The sequence below is a fragment of the Salmo salar genome, chromosome 15 (assembly GCF_965601325.2).
Source record: "Salmo salar chromosome 15, fSalSal1, whole genome shotgun sequence".
NCBI classification, from domain to species: domain Eukaryota; kingdom Metazoa; phylum Chordata; class Actinopteri; order Salmoniformes; family Salmonidae; genus Salmo; species Salmo salar.
This window is the reverse complement of record NC_138305.1, coordinates 44,871,799-44,894,939: the sequence shown is the minus strand read 5'-3', so window position 1 is coordinate 44,894,939 and position 23,141 is coordinate 44,871,799. Positions and strand designations below refer to the sequence as shown.

General features: G+C 43.3%; 1 protein-coding gene across 1 annotated transcript in view; it reads right to left on the bottom strand.

The window, feature by feature from the left end:
• The window catches only part of LOC106571425 (tubulinyl-Tyr carboxypeptidase 2), a 39,172-nt gene extending 16,063 nt beyond the window's left edge, over nt 1–23,109 (bottom strand). Inside the window, exons 1-6 of the mRNA XM_014144510.3 lie at nt 22,133–23,109; nt 16,321–16,409; nt 9,546–9,602; nt 8,934–9,008; nt 3,816–4,197; nt 740–858 (exon numbers count right to left, since the gene is read on the bottom strand). Coding sequence (XP_013999985.1) covers nt 740–858; nt 3,816–4,197; nt 8,934–9,008; nt 9,546–9,602; nt 16,321–16,409; nt 22,133–22,447 — 1,037 coding nt within the window. The 5' untranslated portion in view covers nt 22,448–23,109. The remainder of the gene's footprint in view (nt 1–739; nt 859–3,815; nt 4,198–8,933; nt 9,009–9,545; nt 9,603–16,320; nt 16,410–22,132) is intronic.
• Nucleotides 23,110–23,141: the final 32 nt, after the last annotated feature.

Below are 23,141 nucleotides of genomic sequence, written 5' to 3'. Positions count from 1 at the left end.
CACGCACACACTGAAGCCAGTGTGCTTAAAAGTTAACTCCGTACTCCAAGTTCACCCAGATTAGCTAATGACAGTATCTGATCTAGTCCTGCTTCTTAGTCCTCACAGTTTCCTCTAACTGGAGCTGAGAAGAGTGTGATAGACTGAACTCTACATGAACTGGGATCCTTAGCCAGGAAGCAAGACAGGGAAAGAGGGTTGATAGAAGAAGAGAACTGCAATAGTCTACAGAAAACATGTAAGGCTCAGTTAACGCCTTAGAGTTCAGCAACTTCAGAAAGTGTGCCAGCCCTCGTTAATACAAAAACAAGATGGAAAACATTCCATAGACAGAGACAATTCATCTCTCTCTAACATAATAGCATCTAGTAATCAAGATGGGGCATTGAGAGCTTTTATAGTTGGGATGATCAACAGTTGATTTCTATGAATTATACATCTCACTCATGCATATCCAATCTGATCTGCATTATATTAAATTACTTTTAATTAAAACCTGCCCAACTTTTCATTAAATCTCTAAGGAAAAACTGTTTTATGTAGATTAAATCTTACCTTACAATGTGTGACCATTGAACATGAAACAAATTATATTTTAAAGTAACCTGATGTAAACTCTTCCTAACTGTTAGGAAGTGTTGAGATGTCAATGTAAAACTACCTAAGAAAGGCCATTCCACCTTCCAGCTTCTGTCTCAGTGATGCTAATAACCCGAGATTGATTCCCAGGGATACTTACGACTTGTCTCTCCGGTGGATGTGCCGTCTTTGGGGGCTGCTCTGTCGGCGGCGGGGGGAGAGAGACTTGCCTCTGCTCCGTTCTTTGATGGGAGACTGGGCACTTGACGACTTCAGGATCTGAGAGAAAACAAAAAAGAACAGATATGGAATCTAAATGATAAGAGACGGTTTGAGCTGAAGTTTCTTTGCTGCACTGATATTTAAGTTGTTTTGTTTACAGCTGCAAGCTACAGAGGAGGTGTTGCAGACATGTTCACCATTCAGTGGGCCCATTTGCCACAGGCCATGTGCTGGAGAAATGAACATTTCCACTTCAATAAAAAGAGCAGTCAAAGAAGTTAACTTTTAATGACACAGTTGGATCTCAGAGACATAGAATGTAAAGGAGTCGTCTGGGAGCCAATGTAGGGAGAAGAGACTAACAGACAGTAATGAAGCCAGCCTCCCAGGCAACACAATGGTACCCCATTAACCAAATCAGCCCACTAGTCAACTCCCTCTGCAATCTCAATTACGCCGCACCCATCTGGCTCACAGGCACGCACACTAGCACACACACTGAGAGAGACACTCAGGAGTTGTACTGAAATACTACTGATGTTCGCCATTCGATTAGCAGAATTTGAGTTTCATGGTCACCTTGTCCTGGTAGAAACCTAATGAGAGCTCACTCCTGACCGACATTTGGAGGAGAGACTGGAGAGGGATCATGATTTCCTGGAATGAACACACAGGAAGTAGCTCATATTCCGTGCTCCAGAAACCACATGCAGCTGAAAGCATAGGCAGGATGTTAGTCATAAGGTTGGTGATAGATGTAAGGATGTACAGTATGTGCTGTAGTGGAGGAGAGTTATAAGCACAGCCAATGATCTCCTATATGAAATGCAAGGTCTGTCTGAGTTGTGCAAAGAAAGCACACTACAGACATTTCCCAACTGGTTTTTGAGCAAGTGAAAAGGTGGTTGTGAGTTTTTCACCGCCTAGAAATACAGTGATATCTATTTATACACTGGCACATTTTTGGTATGCACTGTAAGAATGTACAATTTCTACAGTATTCACATGACTCACATGAACTATGTACAGCTAACGAGGGTCAAACACAGAGGTCCAGGCTGTGTCTCCAGCACTGGGCAGCTGGGAACTGACCTACATTTACTGGTGCTGTTTAAGTCAGCTCCAGATGCACCATCCTACAACCATCCCCCAACACCACTAGCTACCACCGCCATGCAACAGCTGATGCAAGGGAGTCTGTGATACACAGTCCAACCAGCCACTCGCTCTCTATCCATTTCTCTTTCTCTCCCTAATCTCTGTCTCTCTCGTTCTCCCTTTCGCTCTCTGCTCCACTGAGGGGAACTCTGGCCTTAATTATCCCTCAAGGTTCATATTACACCCTTCGCCTCTCTGTGGAGGCCGCCCTGCTTTCAAACCGGGAATTGGGGGGGAATTCTATGACATGACGCCGTTCCAGACGGATGTCAAGCCAAAGCAACACTAACGAGTTGAACGTTCCCTCAGGGATGACCCAGGGACAGTAGACTAGAGAGTTAATGTATTGTGGTGAACTTTTTCATCCCAACAGAGTTCAAAATGTACAGTTGAAGTCGGAAGTTTACATACACTTAGGTTGGAGTCAATAAAACTCGTTTTTCAACACTCCACAAATTTCTTGTTAACAAACTATAGTTTTGGCAAGTCAATTAGGACATCTACTTTGTGCATGACACAAGTAATTTTTCCAACAATCGTTGACAGACAGATTATTTCACTGTATCACAATTCCAGTGGGTCAGAGGTTTACATACACTAAGTTGACAGTGCCTTTAAACATCTTTGAAAATTCCAGAAAATGGTGTCATGGCTTTAGAAGCTTCTGATAGGCTAATTGACATCATTTGAGTCAATTGGAGGTGTACCTGTGAATGTATTTCAAGGCCTACCTTCAAACTCAGAGCCTCTTGCTTGACATCATGGGAAAATCAAAAGAAATCAGCCAAGACCTCAGAAAAAAAATGGTAGACCTCCACAAGTCTGGTTCATCCTTGGGAGCAAAAACAGGTACAAAAGTATCTATATCCACAGTAAAACGAGTCCTATATCGACAACCTGAAAGGCCACTCAGCAAGGAAGAAGCCAATGCTCCAAAACCGCCATAAAAAAGCCAGACTACGGTTCCATCGTTATGTTTGGAGGAAAAAGGGGGAGGCTTGCAAGCCGAAGAACACCATCCTAACAGTGAAGCACGGGGGTGACAGCATCATGTTGTGGGGGTGCGTTGCTACAGGAGGGACTGGTGCACTTTACAAAATAGATGGCATCATGAGGGAGGAAATTATGTGGATATATTGAAGCAACATCTCAAGACATCAGTCAGGAATTTGGTCGCAAATGGGTCTTCCAAATGGACATGACCCCAAGCATACTTCCAAAGTTGGGGCAAAATGGCTTAAGAACAACAAAGTCAAGGTATTGGAGTGGCCATCACAAAGCCCTGACCTCAATCTTATAGAAAATTTGTGAGCAGAACTGAAAAAGCGTGTGCGAGCAAGGAGGCCTACAAACCTGACTCAGTTACACCAGCTCTGTCAGGAGGAATGGGCCATAATTCACCCAATTTATTGTGGGAAACTTGTGGAAGGCTACCTGAAACGTTTGACCCAAGTTAAACAATTTAAAGGCAATGCTACCAAATACGAATTGAGTGTATTGAACTTCTGACCCACTGGGAATGTGATGAAGGAAATAAAAGCTGAAATAAATAATTCTCCACTATTATTCTGACATTTCACATTCTTAAAATAAAGTGGTGATCCTAATTTTTAATAGGATTAAATGTCAGGAATTGTGAAAAACTGAGTTTAAATGTATTTGGCTAAAGTGTAAGTAAACTTCCGACTTCAACTGTATATTGTACCCTAAACGTCATAGTATTTTCAAAGACTTGGGAGTTACAGTATTGTAGATACTAAACCCAGGAAATGTATGAAGGGATGGCAGTGAGGCGTCAAGTAATCAAGTTTGATACGTGACCTCTCATGTGAGAAAGTAGGACAACAACATGTCACCTTCATCCTCATGTCTCGACCATGCTTCTCCAGCTCCTTCCTCATGTCCTCTCTCCCCAGACGGGCGGCGTTGAGCACCAGGTACTTCCACTCGATGGGCTGGAAGACGTGCGGGTCGTGGGGCACGTACAGGCCGATCTTCACCTTCTTCAGGGTGTGCTGGTAGCGACGGTACGAGTCCTCGAACTCCAACACCAGTTCGCTGAGCGTGCGGAAGGTCAGGGCCTTGTCCATGAGGTCTTGGCGGCGGCTCATGCCCAGCGTGCCATAGCGTCCATTGCAGTAGACGCCCAGCACCACGTGGTGGAAGTGGTTCCCTGAGAACTGGGTCTTGAAGCTGATGGGAAAACGCTCCACCGAGGTCAGCCCATTGGTCAGGTAGCTGACGGAGCCTGGGTCAAGGATGTTAACTGACATCATTAGCAAAAAAATACAGTTTCATGGATTTTAACAGTCTACTGAATGGTTATTATTTAGACAGAGAGAGAGACGGAGAGAGCGTGATGGAGAGAGAAAGCGAAAGAGGGAGCGAGAAGGACAGAGCTTAAGCCCCATGGTCAATGGCGTTAGCATCATTAGCATCATCAACAATAACTTAAAAGTTTTCAGAGATTTAATACTTTGTAATTATCTCCTGAATCGTGATTACTTGATGTTTACTGCTGTTGACAAGCAGCATCAGAGAGAGAGAGAAGGGCGTATGCAGGCCAGTTTTAAGCCTCTCAGAAATTCATTATATTTCCATAAACTCATTAGCTAACTGGCATTGGCTTTGAATGCAAATACACCCACACTATCTCTAAATCAATCAGCTAATGGAGGGAGTCAATGAGAGGGCTCAAAGCTGAGAGGAGGCATTTTCATTATAACAGACCCAGTACAGCAAACAGACTGTAGAACATCTCTGCAGAAACAATACGTCTTTCACAAGACATTCACATTCTTAACATGAATTCATTCCAAATCAGCGCATCATAGGCCAGGATACCATCACAAAAAGACTAAGGCCCATTTCCAATAAAAGTGAGGACCTATCATTTGAAAGCAACCAGACTCAAAATCAAGCTCAACGACTGCTTTTCCTAAAAGTCCCAGGAATAAATTGCTGTGGTGTCCTAACGTGGACTCTCACACAGCACACCAGGCTAGCCTCATTCTCCCTGGGACATATACTCCAACTTTTATGTAACTGGCCTGTGGACCCATTGCAGCGTGACTGGACGACACACGATGAGGCAGACTGGACTAATCTGTCCTGCCCAGGGAAGAAGGGGGCGGAGGGGGACTTGGAGGATGGTGGAACTGGGTTATCTGGGACCAGTAGAGGCACTATATAGTGACACACACACTAACAGGAAACTCCACTGTGCGTGTCAGTGACCTAAGGACCAGTAACGAGCAACAGGTGAATTCAACCCGACTGACTGGGTCAATTACGGATACTGGAGTGTGAACCCTTAACCCAAGACTTCTAGACCTTCTAGTCTGAGCAGCACTCTGATGTTAATACCACTGTTGTCCATACATCTATCATGCATCTATGATCTATTCATCCGTATCACCATCCTTTTTATTGATGCCTCATGTTTTCAGTAAGCAGGCTGTTTAAGCTGCACCCTCACTCTGCAGTGTTGTGCAGTAACATCACAAGCTGCTACTCTGGTTGAGAGAACACAATGGATCTGAGAGATGGAGCACATTTCAGGACACACTGACTGCTTTGTGGTTTGGCTCCGTCTCTCCTCAGCTACCAGCAACCATCTGTTTCAAGCTCTCACACACCGAGCCCTCTCAATGGCTCGAGCGCCTGTCCGTCATCTCAACACCCTACCAGCCACAGCACAGCCACAGTCCTCTAATTAAATAATCATAGAGGCCAGCCGACAGAGCTTCACCACCAGTTTGATGGCTGCTTTGGGGATTCTCTTTTTCCTGCCGCAATGACAATGAACACAACATCCATAATTAAAAGGCGTCTCTGTAGCGTTCGTGTACGTTCATGAGTCGTGTTTCACAAGCAAGATTCTTGGATAGCAATATTCACAGAGAAAGCCTCAAGTAAATCAAGTGGACATATCCCATTTGAAGAAGATAACTCTTGAGGTTCGAGAGTAGGGTGACAGGTATTATTTAATATCCCCACAGGACAGTAAGCACCATGAGTAGAGGTTATGGTTGACATGAACATGTTGATGAGTCACACATCAGCACATTGTGTTTTCTCATGAGAAACAACCCGCACTGGGAGAATACAGCCAGGCAGCAGAAATAATCTCCCTCAGAAAGAAGACATTGTTCTGACACCTTGTTTTTTCACAGAGTAGCGAGCGCAGCGTGGCGTCTGTTGCAGAACGTTGGTGTGATTATTCATTGAGGTGACAGTTAGAGAAGAAAAAAAGAAGCCAGAGGCTACGAATGAGGAGTTTTCAACCCCGCGCCACCCCCCTGGAAACTTCTTTCTCAAAACTATTTACCGCCTGTCTGTGTCTTGCTTGTTGATATGCTGTGTACATATAGCTTGCCTAAATACTGTAGCTGCATGTAGGCTAACTCCTCTCAGGAAAAATAACATGAACTTGCCAGACTATGTCGTGCTTATGTTTGCAATGATTACTGTTACAACAGAAAAATAACTAAAATTGTTAGAACAAGCGGCAGCGGAGTCATGGCATGAGTGAGCACTGAGCTGAAAGGACTCGGAGTGCAGAAATCTCTGCAGGTCCCAGAAAATCCGGAACCGCAGCCACTCCGAAAAAAAATAAAGACTCTCAGTCCTCCCTGTGGCAGCTGGGTCCACACACACACACACACACACACACACACACACACACACACACACACACACACACACACACACACACACACACACACACACACACACACACACACACACACACACACACACTGCTTCTCTATAATTAATGGGCTATTAACTACAAAAATATCCCATTACTCATGATGCAAGGCATGTGATCCACCCCAATAGTAGCATACTTCCAGTCCTCTTATCTTCCACCAGGCAAGCACTCTTTCCGTCACCTGGGGAGGATTACTGTTACCATGGAAACCAAGCTAAGAGACGTATGACTTTATAAGGCCTGTGTTTACTAGCTCTAGCAGCTCTCTGCTGCTTTGACACCTGAGCACTGAGCTGGGTGAACTCCAGGGAGACGTTGCAAATATGAATTACATGCCTGTTAACTGCCCATCGAGCCCTTCTCCAACCGAACAGCATATCTCCAGTTAAACGACAAACACTGTCAGTGTTTGGAAGATTAAGACAACCGCTTGCTCTGTCGCCATGATGCTCTGTGTGGGAGATGGCCCACAGTAAATATGATCCATGATGCACCACTATGGGATCCAGAAGAGGGTCAGCGCTTTACGATAGTAAAACCATCTGCAGTCCGTATTAAAATGTTTTATTTTTTTTTAAACCAACTGTCAAAAACGTTCACTTTCCAACTCGCAACAAACATCAAAACATTCTGCTGGGAAAAGACGGCCATTAACCCCTCCAGTACTGTCACTTTTTTCTAAAGTATTAAAATGATATCCCCTCACTTGCCCTAATTCTTTGATGTTCCGTCAATCCTCCTTACAGCTTAAAGCAGGGTTTCCCAAACTGGGTCCTGGGGCCCCCCCTTGGTGCACGTTTTTTTGGTTGTTGCTTTAGTACTACACATAATCAAGCCATGATTATTTGAATCAGCTGTGTAGTGTTAGGACAACAACCAAAATGTGCACCCAGGCGGGGCCCCAGGAACCAGTTTGGGAAACCCTGGCCTAAAGAATAGGTATAAAACATGTGACAATGATAAGAGCATCCAGAGAAGAATTAAAGGGAACTTGGCATTTCTCCCCTTTCCATTTACTAAATCACATGATTTCATGTCTTCTAAATCCAGGCTCTGGTTAATGGTGCTGGTTGATCAAAAGGTTGAAGAAAACATGTCCAAGACCTGATGAAACAGAGTTAGATGATCGTATTTTTTTATTTATTATAAACTCCGTTTCTTCTCTCTGCGATACTCAGAATCTCTTGTCGGTAGTAGAGGAATCTGCCTTGGTGGGTCCTAATAATCCAGCATGCTGCTGGTGGTTTAACCTCAACACAAAGAAAAGGCTGTGGTAAAGGTTGTATCAACAGAGGTTGTATCATGAGATAACATGAGTATACTACACTCCATTTCCTCAACCATTAACAGAACAGAGCTACGAGCCATGCTGTACAGTTGAGGATCTCTTTATCTACCTGTTAATGATGCATGAACGGAGTGAGTCATTGACTATCTGAACATTTCAACTGGTTTTGTATCTTGGCATACAGCTTGGCTGGCTCCTATCTAGGAGATGAGACACTGTCGGTTGCAAGTTAAAGCATCATTGAGCTAATCATCTTTGTCAATGAGGGTTAACAGGTTTGGTCCCACATGACAGACTGGGACTTAAAGATGGAATCCGCAGTGGGGGGAAACAGCGCCACTGTCTGTCCCACGGCCGTTATTGTTTTTGTTTTGTTGACGAAGCAGAGGTGAGGAGCGCTGGTGGAGTGTCAAAACAAATTGCATTACATACGCTGCTGTTCTGTCACGGGTGCTATGATGTACAAGGGAGAAAACTGCGTTCGTTGTTTGCAGTAACTTTGCATACGGACGTGGCAGTTTCACCATTAAGGATTACAGCTTTAAGCCTATGACATAAACCTAGAGAAAAGCCGGTCTTTCTTCATGAGTGAGACGAGCCTGCGGCGTGAATGTCCAGGCTGCCTGCAACCTTGACCGAGGATAAACCTTAAACCTGTGTGCCCCTAAGCTTGACAGTAACCGTTTGTGAAAAGGCCCAGCAGCCAAGCGGCTCTAAATGGCAATGTGTGAGACACTGCAGAAACTTTGCTCTGCCTGCGAGGAGGGAAGTTACGCTTTGAACTTTTAGACTCTTGTTTCCTAGCAACAGGGAAATCTGTGAGCCTTATTGAGCCTAAGGGGGAACATTAGACTACATATCACATTGATTTCAAGAGTTTCATCGGGCACATCCTGACCTGAAACAGATCAGCTCCAACTCCCACTGGTTCATGTGTATCTCTGACTGTGCGTACAGACGATGAAAGGATACATTCCAAGGATGACAGCTTCAAGGCATTTGATTGGAAGAGATTCCCTGATCATTTCTCTCGCGGTCTCCATCAACCTAAAAGGGAACAGAGACGATTGTAGTGAATATTATTGTTTCATACCAATTCCTCTTTGGTGCTTTATACAGAAAATGACAATGGTATAATCTCATCAAACAGGATTACAACAAACAAATTGTGTCAAGTACAAGCCAAGCACATTAATGAAAGCACCATCTTCTAAATACAATGACCCCTTTTACTTATTTTCTATAAAATGTCAAATGTTCTGGCTGTTTTTGCAGTACATGCACCTAGCATGTGTACTCAGGGTGAAGAACACAGACAGAGGACGGCTATTTACAACATCTGAACTGGCCTATATTCTTCTACAAGGGGGTAGGCCATCACTGTAAGTAAGAATTTGCTCTTAACTGACTTGCCTAGTTAAATAAAAGGTTAAATAAAAATTAAATAAATACAGACACACGTGGATTCCCAGAGTAGTGGGACCTTTCTCCTGGCTCTGTAAAGTAACGGCAGCAGACAGTAAAGACACACAAAGACAAGCCAATGGAAAGAAAACACAGAAATGGCCTCACAGCCTCACTTACCCACACAATGGTCTAGTTTTCCTTATCTCAAAGAACTGAGTTCCTGTGTGATTGTATCTAACAGACAGTTAAGGGAATGTACGTTATTTATAATGAGGGATACCTGGAGAACCTCTGAAAGTAAAATGGATGGCCCTCCCTTCAGTGAATTATATTTTTACCCAACCCTCCCTGAATGCATAAAAAAAAACAGGTGACCCTCCATTATACCCAAAATAATATTAAAACAAAGTGGATAGTAGAGAACATGCCTACCGTTTACCCTCACTCCTTAGACAGCCAGAGCCTTAGATATGCAGTTCTTCGTTTTGTAAGCATTACAAAGTAGCCAGAAGGTTGTGGATTCGCAGACCACCGTGGACAAGCGTAGGGGTAAAAGCACTGCATGAATATGTTATCTAATACCACAGCAGAGCATGATAACGAACGAGCGGATGCTGCAGCACCGGAGACATTATGATTTCTATACAGGCTTTTGTTAAAAAAAAAGGAGATTCTAAGTCTGGAACAGTGCTAAAGTTGTCTATCAACTGTAAAAATGAAGTGCAACAGAACCAGTTACAACTGAAGTATCTGATCAGCAATTAACTAGAGAAAAAGTAATTTGTTGTTTAACACAGGCATATCATCAGCTAAGCCTGTAAGTCTGTATGCACTTTTTTCATTTGGGGAAACTATCATTTTCTAATTTATTCCATTTTATTCAATGATATTGTTGTTATAAAATCGATTTGTGTTGTCTGTGATTACTTTGGGATTTGGGAATATAGGAGCATCTCTTAAGCTAAATGAACAAACCAGGCATGCATAGCTCACCGCATGATCCTCAAACCAGACTGGCCAAACTCATGTTTCTAAAAGTGAATTCAAACGCACTGTAGAATGACTGTATAGCCTAATAAGGCATTTTTCATTTCATTATTATTTAATTCTAAGTAATGTATATACATTTCATTTTCTACAGCCTAAATGAAAAATGTATAGGCATGTTGTTGAAGTGCTGTTGTTGATGTGTTGTTAAAATGTTGAGCACTCCTGCCAGCCTGTTGATTTCTTAAATGGCAGGCTATAGCATTGAAATAATAATAATATAGCCTAAATAATTCATTTCTGTTCCTTCTTAGGCTACTTGGCTTGTTCCTGACTGATTTAGAATGGTGTTTAATAGCCAGTTGAACTGTCAAACGTCAATTGATAGTGACAGAATCACATTACTTCCCAAGCAAAGTACATTTTTTTGTCTTCTCGGCTATAGAAGGTTGTAGTGCAGCCTCTGGATGTCATAGAGACAAACCAAAGATATCCCATATGAATCGATGTCACGTCTTCCCTGGGATTTTACAGCTTGTTTCTAGCATTGCGGACTAAAGCATCGTTATAGATTGCTTTATATAATCAGGTCCATTAAATGTTTTACTAAATCTTAAGCTAACGAGGGGTCGGCCTATGCATTTAGCCCTACCTCTTATTTATTGAATAGGAAGACACAAACTCCAACACAAAGCCCTTTTGTTGTTAGTAGCCTAAAGTCAAAATAAAATGAAGACTGTTTAAATGAATTACTTGAATATGTATTTTTTGTGAGGTCAATAACTCTGATAAATAGCTTCATAATGGGCAACAAAACATATTGTTTTTATTAAAATCAATTATAGCAGCAGCAAGCTTACCTCTGGTCCTCCTTCTCATCTTCACGCTATCCCTCTCAAACTGAACAGGAAATCAGAAGGCCTAGTCCGCGTGCACAGATACTGCATTTAAAAAAACATACTGTTGAAGTCGGAAGTTTACATACACCTTAGCCAAATACATTTAAACTCAGTTTCACACAATTCCTGACATTTAATCCTAGTAAACATTCCCTGTCTTAGGTCAGTTAGGATCACCACTTATTTTAAGGTTGTGAAATGTCAGAATAATAGTAGAGAGAATGATTTATTTCAGCTTTTAATTCTTTCATCACATTCCCAGTGGGTCAGAAGTTTACATACACTCAATTAGTATTTAGAAGCATTGCCTTTAAATTGTTTAACTTGGGCCAAACGTTTCGGGTAGCCTTCCACAAGCTTCCCACAATAAGTTGGGTGAATTTTGGCCCATTCCTCCTGACAGAGCTGGTGTAACTGAGTCAGGTTTGAAGGCCTCCTTGCTCACACACGCTTTTTCAGTTCTGCCCACACATTTTCTATAAGATTGAGGTCAGGGCTTTGTGATGGCCACTCCAATACCTTGACTTTGTTGTCCTTAAGCCATTTTGTCACAACTTTGGAAGTATGCTTGTGGTCATTGTCCATTTGAAAGACCCATTTGCGACCAAGCTTTAACTTCCTGACTGATGTCTTGAGATGTTGCTTCAATTTATCCACATAATTTTCCTTCCTCGTGATTTCATCTATTTTGTGAAGTGCACCAGTCCCTCCTGCAGCAACGCACCCCCAAAACATGATGCTGCCACCCCTGTGCTTCATGGTTGGGATGGTGTTCTTCGGCTTGCAAGCCTCCCACCTTTTCCTCCAAACATAACGATGGTCATTATGGCCAAACAGTTCTATTTTTATTTCATCCAACCAGAGGACATTTCTCCAAAAAGTACGATATTTGTCCCCATGTGCAGTTGCAAACCGTAGTCTGGCTTTTTTTTATGGCGGTTTTGGAGCAGTGGCTTCTTCCTTGCTGAGCGGCCTTTCAGGTTATGTCGATATAGGACTTGTTTTACTGTGGATATAGATACTTTTGTACCTGTTTCCTCCAGCTTCTTCGCAAGGTCCTTTGCTGTTGTTCTGGGATTGATTTGCACTTTTTGCGCCAAAGTACGTTCATCTCTAGGAGACAGAACGCGTCTCCTTCCTGAACGGTATGGCAGCTGCGTGGTCCCATGGTGTTTATACTTGCGTACTATTGTACAGATTAACGTGATACCTTCAGCCGTTTGGAAATTGCTGCCAAGGATAAACCAGACTTGCGGAGGTCTTGGCTAATTTCTATTGATTTTCCCATGATGTCAAGCAAAGAGGCACTGAGTTTGAAGGTAGGCCTTGAAATACATCCACAGGTACGGCTCCAATTAACTCAGATGATGTCAATTAGCCTATGAGAAACTTCTAAAGCCATTACATAATTTTCTGGAATTTTCCAAGCTGTTTAAAGGCACAGTCAACTTAGTGTATGTAAACTTATGACCCACAGGAATTGTGATACAGTGAATTATATGTGAAATAATCTGTCTGTAAACAATTGTTGGAAAAATTACTTGCCAAAACTATAGTTTGTTAACAAGAAAATTGTGGAGTGGTTGAAAAACGAGTTTAATGACTCCAACCTAAGTGTATGTAAACTTCCGACTTCAACTGTATATATATTTGTATATATACACTGCTCAAAAAAATAAAGGGAACACTTAAACAACACAATGTAACTCCAAGTCAATCACACTTCTGTGAAATCAAACTGTCCACTTAGGAAGAAATACTGATTGACAATAAATTTCACATGCTGTTGTGCAAATGGAATAGACAACAGGTGGAAATTATAGGCAATTAGCAAGACACCCCCAATAAAGGAGTGATTCTGCAGGTGGGGACCACAGACCACTTCTCAGTTCCTATGCTTCCTGGCTGATGTTTTGTTCACTTTTGAATGCTTTCACTCTAGTGGTAGCATGAGACGGAGTCTACAACCCACACAAGTGGCTCAGGTAGTGCAGCTCATCCAGGATGGCACATCAATGCGAGCTGTGGCAAGAAGGTTTGCTGTGTCTGTCAGCGTAGTGTCCAGAGCATGGAGGCGCTACCAGGAGACAGGCCAGTACATCAGGAGACGTGGAGGAGGCCGTAGGAGGGCAACAACCCAGCAGCAGGACCGCTACCTCTGCCTTTGTGCAAGGAGGAGCAGGAGAAGCACTGCCAGAGCCCTGCAAAATTACCTCCAGCAGGCCACAAATATGCATGTGTCTGCTTAAACGGTCAGAAACAGACTCCATGAGGGTGGTATGAGGGCCCGACATCCACAGGTGGGGGTTGTGCTTACAGCCCAACACCGTGCAGGACGTTTGGCATTTGCCAGAGAACACCAACATTGGCAAATTCGCCACTGGCGCCCTGTGCTCTTCACAGATGAAAGCAGGTTCACACTGAGCACGTGACAGACGTGACAGAGTCTGGAGACGCCGTGGGGAACGTTCTGCTGCCTGCAACATCCTCCAGCATAACCGGTTTGGCGGTGGGTCAGTCATGGTGTGGGGTGGCATTTCTTTGAGGGGCCGCACAGCCCTCCATGTGCTCGCCAGAGGTAGCCTGACTGCCATTAGGTACCGAGATGAGATCCTCAGACCCCTTGTGAGACCATATGCTGGTGCGGTTGGCCCAAGGTTCCTCCTAATGCAAGACAATGCTAGACCTCATGTGGCTGGAGTGTGTCAGCAGTTCCTGCAAGAGGAAGGCATTGATGCTATGGACTGGCCCGCCCGTTCCCCAGACCTGAATCCAATTGAACACATCTGGGACATCATGTCTCGCTCCATCCACCAATGCCACGTTGCACCACAGACTGTCCAGGAGTTGGCGGGTGCTTTAGTCCAGGTCTGGGAGGAGATCCCTCAGGAGACCACCCGCCACCTCATCAGGAGCATGCCCAGGCGTTGTAGGGAGGTCATACAGGCACGTGGAGGCCACACACACTACTGAGCCTCATTTTGACTTGTTTTAAGGACATTACATCAAAGTTGGGTCAGCCTGTAGTGTGGTTTTCCACTTTAATTTTGAGTGTGACTCCAAATCCAGACCTCCATGGGGAAATTGGATTTCCATTGATTATTTTTGTGTGATTTTGTTGTCAGCACATTCAACTATGTAAAGAAAAAAGTATTTAATAAGATTATTTATTTCATTCAGATCTAGGATGTGTTGTTTAAGTGTTCCCTTTATTTTTTTGAGCAGTATATATATATATATATATATATATAATCTGAAGACGCCTTTGACTCGCCTCCTAAATTGCCACCGTACACAGCACAGTCACTGGTTAGGCAGCACAAAAGGGTTTACCTCAGCAAGAGCAGGGCAGGGCTTCTGATTAGGATAGTCTATCTATTGCAATGTGTAATGCAGTGCAGCCTGGTTTTATATACACAATTCCAGCAGCGCAAAAACTCAGGAAGGAAGTATATTTTCTTCAAATATGACTTTGCCTTGTGCTTCTCCGAGCATGCTCTTCATACAGCCTAGGTCTATAGTATAGGCTATGGATCATTTTATTGAGACCACACTAGATGCACTTGATATTGCGCGCCCAGCTGAGATTCAGGGATGAGGGGCATCATCGGGCACACATCGAGATACTACAATAAGCAACTCATTCTCAAACCCTGAGCAATATGACATTTAATCAAATACAAATTACATAACCCTCCCTTGGACTGAAATTGAAAAAGCATGACCTTCCCCCATTTTCCTCCGGGTAACAATTGTGCACATTTCGACTGCTCCCTAAGGGGCATTTATAGGGGTCTGGAAGATTATATAAGTGTGGATGAGAGGGGAATGGTGGACGTTTCTGAGATCAGGTTCATGTAATGTAGGCTATCAATGTTTGAGAGAAATGTAACCGTACCTTGAAGACCTTATGTATTTCCTCACTGATGTGTGTCAAGCTTAACTGAAATGAATTTGAAGACTATGTCCAAGCTCCACCTGAATGTGTCTACTCTAGTTAACAGAGTTGACAGTTACATTTGAGTTGACAAGTTGGTTGTAAAAAACATTTTAAGAGAGGCAGCAGATGTTTTTTTTGTGGTGCATCATGGATCATATTTACTATGGGCATTAAAGGTACTGTGACATTGTTTACAGACCCAGGGAGCACCTGTTGTTATGGCAGTTGGTGCAACTGCACTCCCCTGGCTATAATCACAACAAATTAAGCTCACCTGAAAACCTTGAAAGTGTTAGCTAGCTAACACACTGCATGCATACAGTACAACCCCCCCAGGGCTCCAGAGTGAATTAAAACAGTGTGAAAAGAGCAGCGGTGCACATGAATCTGTAATGAACTATAGGACAATGTGTGCTAACAGGTACTGTGGCTTCTCTCTTCTCAATGTGGTCTCAGGACAATTCGTATTATTCTGTATGTAACTCTGTGACGCTCCAATTAGTATGATATGTTACGTTAAATGATGAATGGTATTGCGGTCATACAATATCATACAAATTAGAGAATGTATAGTTTCATACACCTTATCCGGTCATACAATAGCATACGAATTGGATGGTTTAACTTACATCCTGGAGGGCGTATAGCATTATACATCTTTGTCTGAGACCAGGTTGCTTGTTGCATCATAAGAACAGAGGAGAATTACAGAGAGAATTTATGTTGGCGCTTAGACGAACTAACGACAAAGGTTATGAGAACTAAAACGACAAAGGTTAGGTGAATTTACGCAGCAGGTTAGGTGAATTGGGTTAAGTTTAGAATAAGGGTTAGGGGAAGGCTTAGCTAAAATGCTACAGTTGTCCCCAACCTTTGGCTTGCTAGATGGTCACGGATTACACCCACCCATCTTCCCCGACTAACCTCCCTACTTTTGTTTCTGTCTAAAGTAACTAGACCATTAGTAGGTGTCATACGTCTTGGAGGTGCTCAGAACTACGTACAGTATGTTTCATATGACTCTGAGGCCAGGCTGCTCTTCTCAGTGTGTTTTGTGAACAGGGGATGAGAGAGGGGTGGAAGGGAGGGTTGGTGGCAGGTTGCGGGCTCGGCAGGGAAAGGATACTGCAGTGTCTTCATGTAGTTCTGGATGGCCAGCAGCCAATCAGGGACAGACATGGTGGGCTTGAAGTTGGGGACCGATGGCACAGGGTGCTGTAGGTTGACAAAGAAAGACTGTTAAGAGTTTATCTTGGTGATGGATACATAAACATGTGGCAATATTGAAGGTCTTAGAGAAACTGTAAAACAGCTGCAATGACTATGATTAATACTGTGCTTCCTCTGACATGTCCTGGAATTTGGCTCATAAAATGTTTGGCTTCCTTTTTATTGTACATTCATTGACTCAGTCAGAACCAGAAAAACACATGTACTGTATGTATGTATGTGTGTGTGTGTGTGTGTGTGTGTGTGTGTGTGTGTGTGTGTGTGTGTGTGTGTGTGTGTGTGTGTGTGTGTGTGTGTGTGTGTGTGTGTGTGTGTGTGTGTACAGGAAGGAGACCAGGGGGCACAATAGACATAAAGCCATGTAATTTCGGCTGGGTTGTTTCTCTTAACAGAGCTAGAATTAGCTTATCTAAAGAGTCTGGTCTCATGCTCAAGACAAACAGTTTAGCCCTCTGGCTCAGTCACACAACTCTACTACGTTATATTTGCAAAGCCTGAGGTGATAGATCAAACTAATGAGAGAGTACCATGCCCTCAATCAGGAGTCAATACATTTCCTTTCCAGGGTATTAGGCTTTCTAGGTAGTAATTTTTTGGTCTATTTCTCTAATGACTCAATGGCACACACACACATACACACTGATCCTATCAATCAGGTTTCTGTGGTATCTGAGTCAATACAGCCACTGGATCAAAGGGCTGACAAGCAAAGAGAGAGTGAGAGATATCAAATGTGTATATTTTTTGTGGGTGGTGGAGAGGAAAAGAGAAACCCCAAACCAATCAAGGTGAGGTGAAAATAAGATTTTTCTTTCATCAGCATTCTAACCCCCAAAGGATAGGGCTAAACTCTCTTAGTAGACACCCTTACAGGAGCAATTAGGGTTGAGTGCCTTGCTCAAGGGCACATTGACAGATTTTCCGCCTAGTCGGCTTGGGATGTGAACCAGCGACCTTTCAGTTACTTGTCCAATGCACTTAACCACTAGGCTACCTGCCGCTCACAGGCCAATTTTAAAAGCATCGCATTCAAGCTGTGCAAGTGAAATGAAAAGCAGAAAAATGTATGGAATATTCAGCAGTCAGTGGCATTGGGTCTTATTTCTCAATAATCCCTCAAACAATCGCCCCGCCAACCCTATCTCAATTTCTGAGAGCCTGGAATAGAACAGAATTCTGCTGGGTCAGGGAAGGAATATGGGGTGATTCCTTTCTCCTTTCCCTCTCTTTATCTCTCTCTCTCTCTCCACAGCATAGAGAGGGATGAGAGGATGAGTGCTAACTGAGGAAGGGACCTCGTAGTGTCTTGGGATCAGCCATTTTCTCAAAGTGTAGCCTACCACACCACTTATAGAAATGTAATAACACTTCATTGATAATTAATAGAACAATGTACATTTGATGAAAACATTGATTTTGTTATTTAGACACAGCGTTACTGTTTAGAGTGTTTAGTTGAGTGCAACCCACAGTCCCAAATCACCCTGTGTAATTAGCTGTCATCCTTCTCCTCTTTCTCTCCTTCCCTCTGGAGAAAAGGGTGCCTTGCGGAGCCTAGAGAACTACTGGAGCTGAACGAATGAGTGTGTGATTCACATCTTTATTCCTCATTATAAGGTGTGAAAGAGGTTTTTATAAAAGCGGGACAATTACGCAGAGGGATATGGAGAGCTTGTGGCAGTGGCACAAGCTTTGAAAGTAGATTGAATTTCAGCCTCAGCACTGCAGTAAGTTGGATAGTAATAACACCTGGCGAACTCACTAAGCAAGGTTGAGGCTGACAATTCATGGTCAGTCTGTAGCCGTACTGTATGCTCCTCACAGGTGGACTTGCAGGAATGAAAAGATAGTTCAAAAAGGGACTTTCTCCCTTTCCGTCCAGCTGGCCCTCACCCCTTCTGAATCTTTTCCCCAGCTTTAGAGAGGTCTTCTGTGGGTGAAAAGGGCGACCTGCCCCCGTGTGGTGGATCTAATCTAACTTTACATCCCCAGGGCACATCAGTGAAACTTGAGAGAGACAGACAAGATGTGACTGCAGCACCAAACACCCTGGTCATTTGTCTCTCTCCAGAAGACAGTTGGGCATTGGTCAGAGACTATCTTTAGAGCATGATAGCTTGCGGTTTTCATGTGGTGTGCATGTAAGCAGAGCCTGTGTAACTACTTATTTACAGTTACCAGAAAACATTAGCTTGAACCTTCTCCCTTAGGAATGCAACAAAAACAAATACTTCTCTTTGTGTAATGTTGTGTTGTCTCTCTTGTCATGATGTGTGTTTTGCCCTATATTTTTATTTCATTTATTTTTAATCCCAGCCCCGGTCCCAGCAGGAGGCCTTTTGCCTTTTGGTAGGCCGTCATTGTAAATAAGAATTTGTTCTTAACTGACTTGCCTAGTTAAATAAAGGTTCAATAAAATGTTAATAAAAATGATTCTTCATACAGTAGCCCCCCCGTTTGGAGATCAGTTCAGTTCTAACCAAATGCTGTCGTGATGCAATGTGATTTGGTGTTTGTAGAAAATTCATTTCAATGTTGTTAATACACAAAGTAACAAAAAACCTGATCTAATATTGCAACAAATTTGCAGCACACAGTAGAATGTTCACCACAAGTTTCCCAGATTCGTTTGCCAGAAATTCACAAGTTGCCACAAAGTTTTGCTATAAAACTAAATAAGAGCTTTCTGCAAATTTGCATCAAATTGGCCAAAGATTTGCAACAACTGTTTTCCAGAAGCCCGTTTTTTGGTAAGGGTGAGGTGCGTATAATGTACGTTTGAAACAGAAAGGAAGGCTTTGGTCTGAAAGCCTGTTTAGTTTCCTGTACAAAGCTTTATGGAAACAATTAGGCGATAAAGATTATCCTAGACTCAAATCCCAGATGGTGGATTAGTTCGCTCACAACCAACCCCTTCAAATAGTCAGGGCAAAGGACAGGCACAAAGCTCAAGCAGTGGTGTTACCATTCCTGGCAACATCAATAGAGAATAACAGAGGAATACATTACTTCAGGAAGTAAAATCTGCTAAGTTCTTACCAACGTGCCATTTGGGTGGGACACTGGAACCAAATTTACAAAACAATGAATGACAAAATCATTTAAATCCTAACCCTTTTCTTAACGCAAGATGAATGGATGCAATGAATGGATCACGAGACGCACTTTGATCACAACTCCTCAGAGTGTGTTAGTTTGCATTCAGTGCTGCAGGGAGATGCAGCTTGAGATTTCACAGGTTTCTCTCTGTAGCCTATAGCTCTATATGAATACACGTGAGCTCCAGACAGCACTGCAATGCTCATTCCTCCACACAGTCACCCAGACGCTGGCCCTGGATTGGAGATTGTCCCTGAGCTGCCTTGCTGTAACTGCCTAATCTCCTTAATGAGTTAGCTAGCCCAACACCTGCACCTGGAGATCACAGACTGGTGATCACTGTTACTTCTTGGATATTAATGACTCCACTCTCCTTTCACACTTTTCAGGCCATTTGTGTTTCTCAAAACAGTTTTGGGTTACAGACTAATATACTGAACAAAAATATAATGTAACGTGTTGGTCCCATGTTTCATGAGATGAAATAAAATATATATTTGGCAGTACGTCCAACCTACCTCACAACCGCAGACCACATGTAACCACGCCAGCCCAGGACCTCCACATCCAGCTTCTTCACCTGAGGAATCGTCTAAGACCAGCCACCCGGACAACTGATGAAACTGTGGGTTTGCACAACTGAAGAATTTCTGCACAAACGGTCAGAAACCGTCTCAGGGCAGCTCATCTGCGTGCACGTTGTCCTCGCCAGGGTCTTGACTGGCAGTTTGGCATCGTAACCGACTTTAGTGGGAAAATGCTCACCTTTGGTGGCCATTGGCACGCTGGAGAAGTGTGCTCTTCACGGATGAATCACGGTTTCAACTTTTTCCGGGCAGATGGCAGACAACATGAATGGTGTTGTGTGAGTGAGCAGTTTACTGATGTCAACGTTGTGAAGAGAGGGCCCCATGGTGGCGGTGGGGTTATGGTATGGGCAGGCATAAGCTACGGACAATGAACACAATTGCATTTTATCGATGGCAATTTGAATGCACAAGATCCAGACGCCCATTGTCGTGTCATTCATCTACCGCCATTACCTCGTGTTTCAGCATGATAATGCACAGCCCCATGGTGCAAGGATCTGTACACAATTTCTGGAAGCTGAAAATGTCCCAGTTCTTCCATGGCCTGCATAACCACCAGACATGCCACCCATTGAGCGTGTTTGGGACGCTCTGGATCGACGTGTATGACAGCATGTTCCAGTTCCCACCAACATCCAGTAACTTCACACAGCCATTGAAGAGGAGTGGGACAACATTCCACAGGCCACAATCAACAGTTTGATCAACTCTATGCGGAGGATATGTGTCGCACTGCATGACACAAATGGTGGTCACACCAGATACTGACTGCTTTTCTGATCCACGCCCCAACCTTTTTTTAAGGTATCTGTGACCAACAGATGTATATCTGTATTCCCAGTCATGTGAAATCCATAGATTAGGGCCTAATATGTTTATTTGAATTGACTAAATTCCTTATGTGAATTGTAACTCAGTAAAATCGTAGAAATTGTTGCGTTAATATTTTTGTTCAGCGTAGTATGGCGTAGCAATGCAACTACAGTCTCCTATTCACTTAGGTGTAGTCTACAGATAGTGTTTTATTTATTTTTATTTAACCAGGTAAATCAGTTAAGAACAAATTCCTATTTACAATGACAGCCTACCGGGGGACAGTGGGTTAACTGCCTTGTTGAGGGGCAGAACAACAGATTTTTACCTTGTCAACTCGGAGATTCAATCCAGCAACCTTTCAGTTACTGGCCCAACACTCTAACCACTAGGCTACCTGCCGCCCCAATTAAGGCAGTGTGATGGACATCGGTATGATATGACATGAGTGAAATCCCACAGCACTGAGCAGGCCTACAGGTTTCTCAGCTAAAGACTGCTATTGTGGACTGCCAAAAGGTAGTTGATAAGACACCCTGAACACAAAAGAAAGTGTCACTGTCCCTTGGTGATACTATACAACACTAAAGCAGCCTCTGGTCATAATTCCAATAACTAGTACAGAGGCAGCATCAAGAAAGGACACAGTCTGGGGCAAATACAAAGATTCCTGTGTGCATTGTCATATGCTCTGCTATTTATATTGCCTACAGTGTGCTATGAACTTGGGCTTTGCCATCACATGTACTAATTTCCAGTGTACCAATTTGTGATGCTCCAGAGTCTCCTTTCTCAGCCCAGTCCCACTCCCACCAATGACAGCAATAGAAAGGTTCTCAACACTGGTCCCCACTTTGGTGACATTTCGGTCCCAGTTATATCTGGCCTCTGATGAAATTACTCAGAGACAATGTAGTGTCCTATTGGAGGCCAGGGGCAGGCTGAAATAGTCTGCATGCCTTAAATTCATTCTTCATTCCTCATCAGGATAATTAGGAAAGAGAAGACTTTCAGGAGGAACTCTTTAACTCATCCTGCTATTGTCCTGTGAACAGTTGTTGTTGGATTCTTTGCATAGATCGAATTTCTAATTATGTCTGTTGAATTGCAATATGAAGCATATGTCTGTTGGTTATAACATGGTAAATTCCCAGGATTGTATGTCAATATAACTGCTTATTTGTCTGGCTTTAAGGCTATACTTACTTTAGGAAGGTATGCAGCATTCCTTATCTTGCTAATGTCTTGTCCATCAGGGTGTACTTTGGCCACGTGAGTCCACATCCTCTCCCAAGTGACACCGTCAATGGGAAAACCAGTTCTGTTCACGTAAAATAGCACCCCCCCATCTTTCTCCTCTTCCTCTCCCGATGAACGTCCAGCGTTGTTGGGGGTGCTAAGGGTGGCAGATTCAGCACCCGGGCTCGAGATGCAGTACGTACTGCCACTTGTGCTTTTGGATCGGTGCCTCCCCATTTTAGCGGCAGATGAACTAGTGCTAGTGGCGTTGGGTCCAGTCATTGTTCAATTCAAAAGTGGGGGTCCTGGCAGATGGCAGCCCGTGATGATTTGCTTAGCCTTTGTCAATAACCCAGGTTTGCTATAACAAACATGTTGCTGTACCAATATCCACTCCTGTACATCCATATAAAGGATACTGAAATCACATATTAACGAAATTATTTTTTGGGGCACGTGTCAAGCTTTATAGGTAGAAATGCACCAGAAAGAAATATGCATTTCATATATTTAGCTAAGCATAATCTTTAGCCATTAAAAAGTCTGAAAGATATAGGCTAGCAAGAAATCAAACCCCAAAGCATAGCCGACTAAAATACCGCATTGTGTGGACCATTCATAACAATGTAGTTTGCTAGTTGCCCGTAGTGGACTATTCACCGTTTGGCTTCCTCCTCTGTAACTTCATCCTTTGCTCAGAAAACTGCGGGGGCGACTGACTCCCACAGCTGACCTCTGCTATGCATTCCGTTCCGTTCGTAGTCTACTACATATTTCCCCAATATCGAGTAGGCTGTCTATTCGAAAGCTTCGTCCTCATGATGAAAACTCCTCTTTGGTCATTTAATCCTCCATCACATGGTTAATATTTTGGGATGAATGATTTCACTATGTTATTCTGCCTATCGTAACCCCGGCAGCCAGCCGTGTTCTGAATGATTTCATTGGCTGTACCAAGAAAGAGAAGCGGATTTAA